This window comes from Poeciliopsis prolifica, unplaced genomic scaffold (assembly GCF_027474105.1).
Source record: "Poeciliopsis prolifica strain line A6 unplaced genomic scaffold, Auburn_PproV2 SCAFFOLD051, whole genome shotgun sequence".
NCBI lineage: Eukaryota > Metazoa > Chordata > Actinopteri > Cyprinodontiformes > Poeciliidae > Poeciliopsis > Poeciliopsis prolifica.
Genome location: NW_026562426.1, coordinates 589,033 through 604,919, shown reverse-complemented (window position 1 = coordinate 604,919; position 15,887 = coordinate 589,033). Strand labels below are relative to the sequence as shown.

The 15,887-nt window shown below is 38.3% G+C and overlaps 1 protein-coding gene across 2 annotated transcripts; it reads left to right on the top strand.

Annotated features, from left to right (window-relative positions):
• The first annotated feature begins 555 nt into the window (after positions 1-555).
• Positions 556-5,082, top strand: LOC129378341 (protein translocase subunit SecA-like). Of its 2 annotated transcripts, XM_055058651.1 has the most exons (3): positions 556-634; positions 836-1,017; positions 1,244-5,082. In XM_055058651.1, exon 3 carries the CDS (start codon positions 1,262-1,264, stop codon positions 4,817-4,819), a length of 3,558 nt encoding a protein of 1,185 aa, XP_054914626.1. In that variant the 5' UTR covers positions 556-634; positions 836-1,017; positions 1,244-1,261; the 3' UTR covers positions 4,820-5,082. The 2 variants fall into 2 exon arrangements, with proteins under 2 accessions (XP_054914626.1, XP_054914627.1); XM_055058652.1 differs by lacking the exon at positions 836-1,017 and having other exon boundaries at positions 573-634.
• Positions 5,083-15,887: the final 10,805 nt, after the last annotated feature.

Genomic DNA, 15,887 nt, shown 5'->3' with positions numbered 1-15,887 from the left:
AAAACAATCCAAGGACTGAAAGTTCACGTGTTGCCATCTAAAAGTGTCGCATCCATTTGCTATTACTTAATTGAGAATCATGGTTGGTTTATGATCGACTCATTTGGACCTCTAACCTTCTGACAGAAACTTGGAAACTGTGCTTGAAATGACGCTTTGCCACCATCACAAAATGACTGTTGACCATTGGAAGCCAGCATGTTCTAAAAATGAAAGCTGGACCTCCGGTTCTTGAACTGGGAAATCACAATCACATGCAGTAGTCTAGCTGCAAAGCCCCCTCTTGATGTACAAATGTATAAGTATACATTTTATAAAATGATGCAATTCTCTACATTGCTATGGAAAACAGCACACAGGTACCAATCGTCACCAGGGAATGTCACAACGACCAATCGTTGAAGTTGTGCGGTCAGCATGTGCAATAAGTCATTTTGTTTAGAGTAAATGAAGCTAAAACCTGGAAATTCCCTCTGGGCGGTGCAGGGTCTAGAAAGCAAAAGTGAAACCAACACAAATTTTTTAAAAGGACAAGAACGACTTCTCGCAGCAGGAGGAAGCTTGCTTCCACGTCTGCAATTCAGTTGGAAATAGACGTACGGCTCTGACCGGGATTTAAGAGGACGGCAATCAGGTGAGTCAGAATGTTACTAAGGTCTTATTTCTATTCATTTCTGAGTGTCACTAAAGGGAAAAGAACAATTAGGTTTCTGCTTTAATTATAATTTTCAAAACTTCAAGTCATCGTCATCGAAGTAGAAATAGTGTCTGTTACAGCACAAAGCCATAAAAAGTTTTTATTACTGACATGAGCTATAATAATTTCTACATGCAGGGTACGCAGAAGGTGGACGTCAGTGCAGTTTTGTCATTACATGCAGACGCTAAGATAGATGAGGTAAACAGCCGGAAGCCCCATGGGGGTGGTGCCAATGTAAAGACAGCAAGATTGAAGCAGCAACCAAGTTAAAATGACAAATTTGATCACAGCTGCTTGATTTGTCTTTTGTGTGCCAGGTGAGTCCACTGCTCTTAAAATTGATTTTGTAATCCAGCACTACTGAAAATAGCTTTGTGTAAATATAATCCAGAGTTTTTACTTAGCTAAATATTATGAATGTTTGACATGTTGTTTCATTGCAGCTGTAGCAAATTGTTAGATGTTGTTAGATGCTGTGATATGTTTCTCTGTTAAAAATGTTTCTATGAAACACTCTAAGCTATTTTCGCTTTTCTGTTTTAGCCAGACCTGAGCAAGGAAATGGATCCCAGAGTGATTCACCGAGTTGTAACTTCTTTCCTTGCTCCCCATTTATTCACTCCAAATGAAAATGAAAAGAGTTTCATCAAGCTGCTGCAAGGACTGGTCAGGAGTATTAAATGGAGACCTGAAGACGTCAGTGAACTGTTCGATGCCCTTCTGCAGAGATTTGAGTCGGGGTGTAGAAATGACAGATCGCATCTCCTCATATGGTTGCTCCAAATGTTGCACTGTATTCAAGTTAATTACATCACACCCACCTGGAGATCCAGAACAGGAAGAAGCCTTCTGGAGTTGGTCAGAGACACAGCAGTGACCAATGAAGCACTCAAGGCGTGTTTGGGAGACGATGAAGACAAAACCTTGGATGAGATTATTGAAGAAATCCGTGATGGAGACTTTAACCAAGTTAATAATGAGCTGTTGGCCGAGATCAGAGGTATTGTGTCATCAGTTCAAGCTGCCCTTAGCTCCCGCAGTTCAGGATCAGAGCTGACTGGCCTGAGAAAAGTCTTGCTGACTCTTTGCCGGGCAGCAGAAAAAACTCACTTCAGACCACGACTGACCCAGATGGTGAGCTGGTGCCTCATGGCTCCTTCCAAAACGGGACGCCTCATTCAGGTCGGCACTGGAGAGGGGAAGTCCTGCATTGTGGCCATGTTTGCAGCCTTTCGAGCTCTGAGAGGAGAAAAGGTCGACATCATGTCGAGTTCATCTGTTCTAGCAGAGAGAGACATGAGAGAATGGAAGAAATTCTATGATGTTTTAAAGATCAGCGTGGACTGCAACATCAACAAGCAAGACGAAGACTCAAAAAAGTGCTATGAGAGCCAGATTGTTTATGGTACTGCAGAGCAGTTCAGTAGAGACTGGCTGAAACACCATGTTCTTAGGAAGGACATATTTGGCCAGAGGACATTCCAGTGTGCAATAGTGGATGAGGTGGATTCCTTGATGTTGGACAAAGGTCATCATGTTGTCTACTTAAGCAGTGACATGCCTGCTCTGAAGAACCTCAATCCTCTCCTGGCACTAATATGGGCCACTGCCAACCAGTACAGCAAATTAGCATCAGGTCACATTGTTGGGCGAAAATACCCCTTTCACCAAGTTGCATTAGAACAGATCAAGCAGGAAGGATTGGATGAGTCGACTGTTCTTCAAATGGCCGAGGACACAGGTGTACTGGCCAACGATACAGTCATGGAAATACGGAGGAAACCAAGTCTTTTAGATGAGAAAATTGCAGCAACTGCAAATGTTGCAGCCGATAAGCTGGTCGAGTTCTTTAGGGCAGTGGAGACCAGATTCCCATCATGTCGGTTTGCTCTACACAACCTCAACACAGATGGATCAGTACAAGAACTGAACAGGTCATCCAGTGGAAGTGGTCAGAGACAAGTATCTCTGCTTTTGAATGGTGGTTTCTGTCAATACATGTATCCTGATACAGAGAGTGTACTGAGACATGCAGAAGAGGAAGTAAGGCGTTTTCTGCATTTCACACCTCGAGAGCTGAACAAGTCTGAAGGAAGCTGCTACATCCCAGGTTTTCTTTCAGATCTTGTAGACTCAAAATTAAAGGTCTGGATAAAAAATGCATTCCATGCACAAAGCATGGAAAAAGATCATGAATATATCTTTGAAGGTGATATAATTGTACCTGAGGACTACAGCTGCACAGACGTGGTTGAAAACAGCTTAAAATGGTGTGATGGTCTACAGCAGTTCCTTGAGATGAAACATCAGACGAAGTTAAGTGATATGACCGTCATCACCAACTACATGTCCAACCTTGGTTTGCTTCAAAAGTACAAAAGTCAGCTCTTTGGACTGTCTGGGACTCTTGGAGAACAAGCAGAGATTGAGAGCATGAGGAAAACATTTCAGGGCATCAAGACTTGCCAAATCCCTTCATACAAGCGCAGGAAGTTGTGTGAGGTTCAAGGAGTTATCATGAAGGATGAAAGAAGATGGATCGAGAAAATCTGTGAAGTTGTGTTTGATCAAATCAAGCCTACACCATACAGGTCTCCAAGAGCTGTGCTAGTGACTTGTGAATCCATTAAGCTGGCAAAGTTACTGTATCACATTTTTAGTGGTAGATTAGCCAGCACAATGCTTTACATCAAAAATCACAAGGACAACAATGCTGTCTTTACAAAGAAGTTGGGTGCAGGAGACGTCATCATAGCAACAAACCTGTCTGCTCGTGGAACTGACCTTCAGGTTTCTGACTCTGTAAAATCAGCAGGGGGTTTGTTCGTTGTGCAAACTTTTCTGCCTGATAATTCCCGTGTGGAGGCTCAGGGCATTGGACATACAGCGAGACAAGGATCACCAGGGTCTGCTCAGATGATTGTCTGCTTCAGTCATCTGTCAGAGCCTCTACAATTGCTAATTCTAACACGGAACATTTTGTCTTTCATGGAAAATATTGCAGATGCGTCTGCAACTTTTCTGAAGTTGTTTCTTATGCACCTGCGGCAATATCAGAGGAGCAACTCCAGGGGAGAAAGTCAAGAAATGTCCTCACTGCTGTATCGTATTTTGACTGAAAACAGCAACTCTGATTTGATGATGGTTAAAGAGATCAGAGATGCGATAGTGGCTGAACAACTGTCTAGCTATGTGGAGTCTGATCTACCAAACATAAAGAAGAAAGAAGAGCTCTTCGGTCAGTACCTGGAAACACTGGATCTGCTTCACAAGAGCAACGGCAACAAACCGGCTGAATCAGATGTTTCTGCACTCAATGAGTTTTGGGGAATGTGGCTCCTTACAAAATTTTCTGAGGAAGCCCCTGCTGTTAGATTGAAAACCGTCCTGAGTGCAGACCTGAGTACAGCCTTACAAAAACTAAGGCAGAGAGAGTCTCCCTCATCCAACGTGCACTACTACACTGTCAAAGGTAGTGAGCTCGAAAAAATGGGAAAGCTTTCAGAGAGTATTGACATGTACACTAAAGTCATAAACCAGGACCCCTGTTGGGCAGCAGTTGCATTTTACAATCGTGCTTCTGGATATTTAACCCAACACAACAGGAGCCAGGATCCTGAGTGTCTCAGTCAGGCTCTGGAAGATTTGCAAAAAGCTCTCCTGTCTGTGAAGCTCCACACTGACCAGCTGGATGTCACTTACAGATACGTCACACAGCAAACCACAAACCCCGCTGGCAACTTGACAACCAGATTCGACAAACACATCATGGCCAGACACACAGTTCTGGTATCCCTTAAAACAAATATTTACGAAGCAATGCAGAAGATAGAGCGGGCCAGGGACGCGAGTGGATCGGTTATGGTGAAGAAAACTCCTGTCTACTTCCTGGTTTCTCTGGAGCATCTTCTTCCCATGCCAGTAATCTTGTTGGAATCAGCCAGAGCGATTTATTCCAGAAACCCTCTGTTGAGGCACCAACTCGCCAATCACCCCTCCTTAGATATTTTCAATGAAGTCATGAGTCTTGAATCTATGGGGCTTACTCACGTCTATGTCTTAGAGATACCCTCTTCTTTGGCTACCTTCTTTTCAAAGATCGCTCGGGCCTTTCACTGATGGGGTTGACTTTGTGAAGAAACTGAACACAGTATATTTGTGACAAGATACAATATCTACATATTAGTTAAAATTTTTAGGGTTGTTGACACGTGATTAAAAAAGGGCCCAAGGATATAGAGATGCATTTTTCATGCCTTTGTGTTGTAAACATGAGCAGGGTCAGTGACTTTTGGTAAAGGCTGAAAATATTCTGCCCATAAAAACAAATGTCCAGCATTGAAAAAGATAGATTTTTTCATTCTGACTACTTGTTTCGATTGTATGAAAATGTCTGGAAACCTACCAACTTTTCATACTATAACTGTTTTGTTTTTTTTTCTAATGAATTCCTGTAAAGGATTTTGCATGGTTACAGAGGAAACCTCTAGCTTTTGTTTTAGAAAAAAAAAAATATTTATTTGACCTATCACTGTGTTTTGGCGTAACTTTGGATAAAATCTTGGATTCCCTGCCAAAAATATTGGCATATATATATATGTGTGTGTGTGTGTATTAAAGAGCATAAACAGAAGCTAATGGTTATGGCCTCTCTCTCTCTCTTTTTCTGTCTCTCTCTCTCTCTCTCTCTCTCTCTCTCTCTCTATATATATATATATATATATATATATATATATATATATATATATATATATATATATATACACACTTCACATTTGTGGTGCAATTTTAAAAAAGCCAGTCTTCAAAGATTGAAGGTGGCTTATAATGATGCTTTAAGACTTTTATTAAATAAGCCCAGATGGACCAGTGCCAGTGAGCTGTTTACAGCGGCTCTTGTCAACACTTTGATGGCTGTTTTAAGAAATTTTATGTCTAAATTTATTTGTTGTGTAAAAGTCTAATAATAGAATTATTCTATTGTTGACGAATGTTAAATATAGTGCCGTAAAATACCAGACATTGGTATGATTGCCTCCTGACTGGTTAGTTGCCATTTTTTATGTACTTTTTATTCTTTTATCGTTTTGTTTTCTTTTTTTATGTAAATTTGGACTTCGAGTCTGTGTAATAAAATCTATCTATATATATGTATATGTGTATGTGTGTGTAAAGACATAAGCTACGCTTCAATTGTAAAACATAACTGTGAATGAACTAAAATAATGTTTTTATTAATCAGATTTTACATAATGATAGAAATGATAATTTTTTTGTTTGTTTGTTTGAAAGACCAGCTGATACAAGCCCACTTTGTATCCCACAGACTCATGCAAACCCTACCTGAGCCCCCAGTAAAACTATCTTGTGCTGATAAAACTGTCTAATGTATGTAAATGACATTCTCTATGTCTGTGTCTCTGGACCTTCTTTCACTATTAATCACTAACCTGCTTATATTTAGTTGACTGTGTACATAATAGCACTAGGCAAGTTTTTAATTTGTCCAGTAGATGGCAGTGTTTTATTCACATATACAATAAGACACTTAATTTCAAATTTCGGATGTTCGATAAGATTACTGGCAGTCTAAATTAAGATAAGCTGAATGAGAGAAAGCACTAAATAGATACAGTACTATAGAGATTTTTACATAAATTGGAGAAAGCTGTGAGGAAACCCACATGCATGCATGTTTGAAAAAAATTTAAAATGACTTTCAGCAAAGAAATAAAAAGTGGAGAAATAAATAGCATATCAAAATAAAATGTAAATTCAAAGATGGTTCAGCTTGGATTTTGTGTTTGGATTGTCTATAATTTATGTTGTGGTGTCTTAATGTACTTCACTAACTTCTGATCTGTAGATATTACAGAACTAAAAATAAATACATTAATTTAAGTCCATGTTTGACAGAATATCAGAATATGTTTTACTATCCGCAGTAAAACAGAATGAAAGAGAAATTTGTGCCAACAAATTCAAATGATGCAGACATGAATTTTTTGTTGTTTTTTTTAATGTAAGCCAGAAAGCCACATAAAACAATACAAGAAAATCAAATAATAAAAATTTGAGTAAGCCAATGATAAGTCATGATGACTTATGAATCTGGGGTCAAAAGTCATTGGTGAGCTTAAATAAAACAGTTTCCAATGACGTTATTAACTGCTTTCACATGATTCTACTTCTTTGCATATCTGCAAAAATAACAAGCCTGCCAGAGCATGCAAAGGTTTGCCGAACAAGCCGCACCGGGCATTTTTTCTATTGAAGTGTCACGAGACCAGGCTTACCAAAGCAAAACTGAAAGCACATTTGAAGGTTATGTGAGGACAATAATTATCTGATTTGAAGTTATAAATATGTTTTATCTCGTCGCTATGGCTCTGCCCTAATGTTTTTTTTTAACTGTCCCTCCAAACACTTGGCTTCAAATATATTGTATTTGTTCACGGTATTAAATAAATATTGAATTAAAGAGAGCTGACTTGATAATGTACGTTAACAACAGACTAAACTTCAGCAGCACTTTGAATGTAAAAACATAAAGGACAGTAGACAGTAGACCGTTGTAATGTCTTTTTTCACTTTTTCTGTCTGGCTTAACATGTAACAGAATAGTTTGCATCTTCTTCTGCAGTCTTTGATTCACTTTATTAAATTTGAGAAGATGCAGTAAATGTAACATCATTATTTTGATGCAAAAAGGTGAAAAATATCTTGACACTGCACTGTTCAGCAGTTGCCAAAGGTAATTAAAATGAAAGAAGGAAAAGTCATGTCATATTTGGTTAATGTAATATGTATGGATTTGATTTTGTGGATATGTATGTAGTTTTTTTTTTTTTTTTTTTTTTTTTTCCTGTTGTGGGCAACGGGGCCCGGCGAATACCCGTGGTTAAACGGACGGCGGAGTCCGGCGGTAACAGGCGCTTAAATTCCGTGTCAAAGGGAGGGGGGGAAAGAAAAAAAAAAAGAAAAAAAAAAAAAAAAAAAAAAAAAAAAACCTTGGTATTTTATTCTATGTTGCATGCCTTTGTGTTTTGTGTTTATGATGTAAAGCACTTTGAAATGCCTTGTAGCTGAAATGTGCTATACAAATAAAATTTGATTGATTGATTGATTGATTGCTGTTTCGGAATTTTATTTTCAGAATAACAGATTTGGCAGGACATGCAGAGGGTGTTTTCCAAATAGACTGCAGAGTGACAGAACTATGAGGCAGGTGAATCACTCTGACCTTTCCCTGAACAGAAACTATATCTGAAGGTTGAGAGAGGATGGCAATCAGGTGTGCAAGAATTTTAATGAGGTTTTAATTCTATGTATTTTCAGCAAGCTTATTTTATCGCTGATGAAAAGTGTAGATGACAGCTAAAGATGACCTGGCATTACACTTTTCGTAAAGATGTTCAGATGGATTGCCCTAATTTAAATTGCCACCACATTGCTAATGGTATTTTAGTTGATTGCAAGCATTTGTTTGTTTTATTATTATGCATTGGACAGATTTTGCTCTGTGTTCAAGAGTATATGAGAAGTTAAATTCTAAGGGTACCAGTACTTGTCAGTAAAGGATACATGACTATTTCACACACACGTACATGTGCGTGCAAACACACACACACGCACACACACACGCACACACCCCCCCCCCCCACACACACACACACAATTAATATTCACTCATTAATACACAATATTTTCTGTTTGTGTTTTTCCACTAATATAATGTACCTAGCAATGAAATTGCATTCTTATATTTGATAAATTAATATATTTATAATAATAACAACAATAATAATAATTCTGTTTTAAATATAATGTTCCAAACCTCAAGTCATCATGATTCAATCAGAAATACCATCTCAGTTACTGCATAGATCCATAAAATTGTCTTACAAAGCTCATGAGCTTTAATCATTTCTGCATACATGGGTATAGAACATGTGGACTTTATAGAAGTACTGTCGTTACAGACAAATGCCAATGTAAATTTCAGAAGAAAGTGATTTGCTTACAGAAAATGAAGTGAAAAGCCAGAAAGTCCCTCGGGGCGGTGTTCAGTGACAGAAAGCAAAAGTGAAACTTTAAAAAGTGGACAGAAAGAGAGGAACGATCACAGGGAGCACAGCGTTGTACCTGTCGTACCAGGTAAGCACCTGTAATCTTAACATAAATTTTGTGATCTAGCACTATTGAAAATTGGTCTGAATAAATAAGCCCCAGGTCTTTTTATTTACATACACTGTGGTCAATTAATTTTTTTATTACAGATATTACAAAGTCTTAGATATTTTTATAAGCTGTTACAAATGTATCTGTTAAAAAGGTTTCTGTAAGACACTGCAAACTATTTATTTTTTTTTGCTTTAGGCAGACTTGTGAAGAATGGATGAACTGAACCCGGATCGTAGCGTGATTGGCGACAGTGAAGCTTCTTTCATTGCTCATCACTTATTCACTCCAAATGAAAATGAAAAGAGTCTCATCAAGCTGCTGCAAGGACTGGTCAGGAGTATTAAATGGAGACCTGAAGACGTCAGTGAAATGTTCAATGCCCTTCTAAAGCGATTTGAGTCGGGGTGTAGAAATGACAGATCGCATCTCCTCATATGGTTGCTCCAAATGTTCCACTGCATTCAAGTTAATTACATCACACCCACCTGGAGATCCAGAACAGGAAGAAGCCTTCTGGAGTTGGTCAGAGACACAGCAGTGACCAATGAAGCACTCAAGGTGTGTTTGAGAGACGGTGAAGACAAAACCTTGGATGAGATTATTGAAGAAATCCGTGATGGAGACGTTAACCAAGTTAATAATGAGCTGTTGGCCGAGATCAGAGGTATTGTGTCATCAGTTCAAGCTGCTCTTATGTCCGCCAGTTCAGGATCAGAGCTGACTGGCCTGAGAAAAGTCTTGCTGACTCTTTGCCGGGCAGCAGAAAAAACTCACTTCAGACCACGACTGACCCAGATGGTGAGCTGGTGCCTCATGGTTTTGTCCAAAACGGGACGCCTCATTCAGGTCGGCACTGGAGAGGGGAAGTCCTGCATTGTGGCCATGTTTGCAGCCTTTCGAGCTCGGAGAGGAGAAAACGTCGACATCATGTCGAGTTCATCTGTTCTAGCAGAGAGAGACATGAGAGAATGGAAGGATTTTTATGATGTTTTAAAGATCAGCGTGGACTGCAACGTCAACAAGCAAGACAAAGACTCAAAAAAGTGCTATGAGAGCCAGATTGTTTATGGTACTGTTGAGGAGTTTTCTGGAGACTGGCTGCGGCATCATTTTCATAGGAAGGACATATTTGGCCAGAGGACATTCCAGTGTGCAATAGTGGATGAGGTGGATTCCTTGATGTTGGACAAAGGTCATCATGTTGTCTACTTAAGCAGTGACATGCCTGCTCTGAAGAACCTCAATCCTCTCCTGGCACTAATATGGGCCACTGCCAACCAGTACAGCAAATTAGCATCAGGTCACATTGTTGGGCGAAAATACCCCTTTCACCAAGTTGCATTAGAACAGATCAAGCAGGAAGGATTGGATGAGTCCACTGTTCTTCAAATGGCTGAGGACACAGGTGTACTGGCCAACAATACAGTCTCAGAAATACGGAGGAAACCAAGTCTTTTAGATGAGAAAATTGCAAATATTGCAGCCGATAAGCTGGTCGAGTTCTTTAGGACAGTAGAGACCAGATTCCCATCATGTCAGTTTGCTTTGCACAGCATCAACACAGATGGATCCATGGAAGATCTGTTCAGCAGTCCACCGGGAGACAGTGGACAGAGACGAGTGTCTCTGCTTTTGAATGGTGGCTTCTGTCAATACATGTATCCTGATACAGACAGTGTGGTGAAAGCCACAGAAGAGGAAGTAAGGCGTTTTCTGCATTTCACACCATGTGAGCTGAACAAAACTGAAGGAAGCTGCTATATCCCAGGTTTCCTTTCAGATCTGGTAGAATCTAAACTAAAGGTCTGGATAGAAAATGCATTCCATGCACACATTATGAATGTTGACCAGCAATATGTCTTAGAAAAACACGGAATTGTTCCTGTGGACTACAGCTGTACTGGGGTTGTGCAAAACTTCATGAAATGGAGTGATGGTCTACAGCAGTTTCTGGAGATGAAACATCAGTCAAAGTTGAGTGATATGACCATTATCACCAACTACATGTCCAACGTTGGTTTGCTCCAGAAGTACAAAAGTCAGATTTACGGACTGTCTGGGACTCTTGGGAAAGAAGCAGAAATTGAGACCATGAGGAAAATATATGAGGGCATCAACACTTGCCAAATCCCTTCATACAAACGCAGGAAGCTGTTTGAGGTTCAAGGAGTTATCCTGAAGGATGAAAAAATATGGATTGAGAAAATCTGTGAAGTTGTGTTTGATCAAATCAAGCCTACACCATACAGGTCTTCAAGAGCTGTGCTAGTGATTTGTGAAACCATCAAACTAGCGAAAACTCTCCACCAAGCTTTTGGAGAGAAGATACCAAACAAAAATCTTTACATCAATAACAATATGAACAACAGTGCAATCTTTGAGAAGAAACTAAGTGCTGGAGACGTGATCATAGCAACAAACCTGGCTGGTCGTGGAACAGATCTTCAGATTTCTGACTCCATAAAGGAAGCCGGAGGTTTGTTCGTTGTACAAACCTTTCTGCCTAAAAATGCTCGTGTTGAGGCTCAGGCCTTTGGTCGGGCAGGGAGACAAGGAGCACCAGGGTCTGCTCAGCTGATTGCCTGTTCCACCCATATGCCAAAGAATCTACAGTTGCTTATTTTAACAAGAAACCTTCTGTCCCTCATTGAAAATATTCTAGATAAATCTGCATCTTTTCTCGAGTTGTTTCTTGTGGAGTTGAGGGATTATCAGAGTAGCAACACCAGGAAAGAAAGTCTAGAAATGTCCTTGCTGCTTTCTCATATTTTGGCTGAAAACTCCAGATCCGATATGTCAGTGGTTAAAGAGATCAGAGATTCTTCAGTGGCTGAACAACTGTCTAGCTATGTGGAGTCTGATCTACCAAACATAAAGAAGAAAGAAGAGCTCTTCGGTCAGTACCTGGAAACACTGGATCTGCTCCACAAGAGCAACGGCAACAAACTGGCTGAATCAGATGTTTCTGCACTCAATGAGTTTTGGGGAATGTGGCTCCTTACAAACTTTTCTGACGAAGCCCCTGCTGTTAGATTGAAAACCGTCCTGAGTGCAGACCTGAGTACAGCCTTACAAAAACTAAGGCAGAGAGAGTCTCCCTCATCCAACGTGCACTACTACACTGTCAAAGGTAGTGAGCTCGAAAAAATGGGAAAGCTTTCAGAGAGTATTGACATGTACACTAAAGTCATAAACCAGGACCCCTGTTGGGCAGCAGTTGCATTTTACAATCGTGCTTCTGCATCTTTAATCCAGAAAAACAGACGTCAAGATCCAGAGTGTCTCCGTCAGGCTCTGGAAGATTTGCGAAAAGCTCTCCTGTCTGTGAAGCTCCACTGTGATCAGATTGATGTCACTTATCATTATGCTGGTGAAAAAACCACAGACACTGCCAGGAAATTAGATAACAGATTTGACCAACAAAAAGAGGCCAAACATGCAGTTTTGGTGTCTCTCATCTCAAACATTTCTAAAGCAATAGCAGTAGTGAACACGGCCAGGGAAACAAACAGATGTGTTCAAGTGGAGGGAAGTTCAGTTTACTTCCTTGCCTCACCAGAGTACATTATCACCCTGGGAGTCATCTCATTATTATCAAAGAGGGATAATTCCACTGACCCTTTAAACACCTGCCAACTCATCAACCAGCCCTTCTTTGATACTTTTCTTGAACTGAGGGATTTTGAAAATATGGGCCTAACTCAAATATATGACTTGGAGGCTGTTTCAGGTGGGATATTTTCAAAGCTAATTTCTTTCTTTGGCTTAAAATAAAAGAGAAGTTAAAAGAAAAAAATCAAGACAACTACAGATTTTAACTGTTTTTTTGTTTTTTTTTTAAATGCAAAAACTTGAGAACATTTATTATTATTTTTTTTTTGTTTGCATATTTACTTGTTGGACCTTGCACGTTATTTTGTCAAAATGACAACTAAAAAGCATGTCTGTGGGATTCTGTTGGGATTCCAATCAAAATTCACGTCGGCAAAAGCAAAGAGGAAAGTGAGCCAGCCGGAGGTTTGCTAAAACAGAATCAAGATTAGCTGTGTTTTATGTGAAAAGTCAGACTCTCCTCCATTTATTTTATGCTCCAATTTGATCAATTAGAAAGACTCAGAATCCCTCTGTGAACAGAGGGCTTCGTAAAACATTTCAAAACTGTAGTTTAAACATAAAAAAATAAAGCCACCGACTTGAGCCACCGACTACCAATGTCATGAAGGGATATGTTTTTTAACCTATGAAATGTCAAATGATTTAGTATTTATCATTTAATGTTTAGTAGCATCTGATTTTATTTATTTATTTGAAAATAAATCATTTGAAAAGGGACAGTGCAATTTCATAAGACATGTCTTATGAAATTGCACATCTCAGCCAAGAAGACTTAAAAAGAAACAATAAAATATAATAAGTGCATTTGTGCTGTAATATAAATATTGTAATGCATATTTGAAAATATTGGATGGAATGTGCATTTTTCAAAAATCTGTCCTTGATTTTAATGTGATTTTTAAAGTTTTTGGCTAATTGTAAAATAAACATGTTTTTTTAAAAACCTGCATGGAGCACAAGTTGGATTACTAACAAACACAAATGAAGCCTGTAGGTTTCTTTATCTCAAATGCTTTATGTCTTTCACATAAAGAACTAGTTTTGAGTTCATGCTAACAGGCTGATTTCTGCACACATTTGCTTTATTTGAAAGTCTGAGGATTCCTCACTTCACAACTGAATCTGCTCAGGTATCAGAGACCGAAACATTTTTCAGAGCTAAATCCAAAGTAACGGATCAATCTCTCTTGGACACATGGTTTGAAAAGTAAACAAACATACCAAGATATACTACGTTCAAGTGTACTACAAGAAAGCTTATTTGATACTACAAATGAGGCTTGAAGTTTACTTTTTAAAGTATACTGGGCTTATACTCAAGACAAAACTAAGACTTACATGTTAATACAAAATGTTATGCTTTCACACAGGCTACATTACTTATTTCTGCCAAAAATATCTTGGGTCAACATTGACTTGTGCTTACATTAAATATGTGGGTTGTGAATATGTTTTTCTCAACCCACATTTGCTTTGAGGCATTATACATTATGAACTCAAATGTTCATAATGGCTGAATTGCATTAACTTTACCCACCTTAATAACAAACGCAGGAACGGGGAAACATTTGACTTGACTTCAACGGTCAATGATGTTATGTACACATAATCATCCGTTTCATAAAGAACACATTTTGCTCTATTTATGTCAGGCCAACGGTTTCAGTATTTTAACCCCACATGTTCTCTGTACATTGATTTGTGAATTTAGGCCTATCTGATTTAGCATGAACCTCAACTAAAATGCAAAATAATTTTCTGCATGAAGCTTAAGAAATTGATGTTTCCATCTTTTCAAAAATAGGATAAGGAATGTTTGTAAACAAAAGTATTTTACCATACTTTTTTTCGTCTTTATTCCACACACACACATTCATGCCTGCAAATTTATTAAAAGAGCAGACTGTATACTTTTCCAAACTTTTGTAGACTAATATTGATTTAATATTAATATTTCCAATTATTTTAGTATCTTAATCCATATCTGGTCATCGCTACCAAGGCAACAACAGACAACAGGAAAGTTTTATTAATTCATGTTAAATGATTAAAATGTGAAGGATTAAATTACATTTAGTTAAGGTGTTCCCAGAAATCTTGTGGGGCAATTTACATATCGTCCCATAATAATATAAATTGTGGGGCTTATTCCATGGGGTTTGCCATATTTTTCTTATTCGTTGGTGGAAATATAATTTCTAAGTAAAGTTGAAGGTTCGCAGTTATGAAAGACATTCAACCTCAATGCACAGAATGTGCTGCTTTAAAAGCACTGCAGAAATCAACTAACATAATCCTCGCTGTGCTGTCTGCTCTGTCCAAGTGAATAGTGAATTTAGTCAAGCAGGCGTATGATGACATCTTCAATTTTATGTAAAAATACAACAATTTTTAATCCCTTCCCTAAAGAAAGCCTTTAGTGTTTGAATGACCTAATTACTTATTTCTTTACGTATGGAATTGGCAATGTTTCTATAGACTGAGCTGAATGGAGGACTCTACCATTCCTTGTTGGTTATCATTATTAGTTGACTTACATTTATTCATGGACTCAACTGTCTTCATCTGTGCTTGACTAATACCTGCAAAGTCATATTGCAGGTGAAAGGCAGTCCCACATTTGACCACTCGATGACAGTAAAACATTAATGTTCAGCGTAAACAAAGCCCCGTTCTATGTTTCTATATCATTTTGACTTGAAAGAGACATTTTAAAGGCACCATATTATTTTGGGAGTAGAAAAACTGGACAATTTTCAGAAGGTATCACTCTGTGATGTGGCTGCCTGGTCTGGGCCTCTTGCAGAATTGTCTTTCCCTTCTCTGTTGTTCAGTACCTTTCAAATAAAAGTCATTTTAGTGAAATAAAAATGAGGAAAAACGATACTCAAACAAAGGGAACTATGCCATAAGTTGCTTCAGTTTTATTACATTATTCCTGAATACAGATAAATGCAGTGAATTAAGAATTCAAAAGCAACCATCTTCTGTGTATTCCACTTCATCCACATAACATATATATGATAAACATAAAAAAAACTTTTCCAATTTTTAAAACATTTGAATTTCTGATTGATAACGTTTCAGTGAACAACATATTTTCAATCTATATGAAACATTTGCTTTCAAAATACATGAAATGAAAAGATAAACAGTGTTATTTTTGTCTGAGATGTGCTTAAATTCTCAAGAACAAAGATAAAATGAAAAGTTCAAGTAAAATAACATCAAAGTGTGATTCTTTTAGATAAGACACCTATACATATGTGTCTATATTATAGTTCTTCTGTAAAATGTATTTGTGTAAATAGGTTCTACAAAAATAAAGAATTATTATTATCTTTTATTTGCTTTTTTTATTTTATTGTCATTTCACACCTCAAGCTCT

What these genes read in the sequence shown, in the direction of transcription:
- LOC129378341 (XM_055058651.1), top strand. Translation starts at nt 1,262, where the DNA reads ATGGATCCCAGAGTGATTCACCGAGTTGTAACTTCTTTCCTTGCTCCC.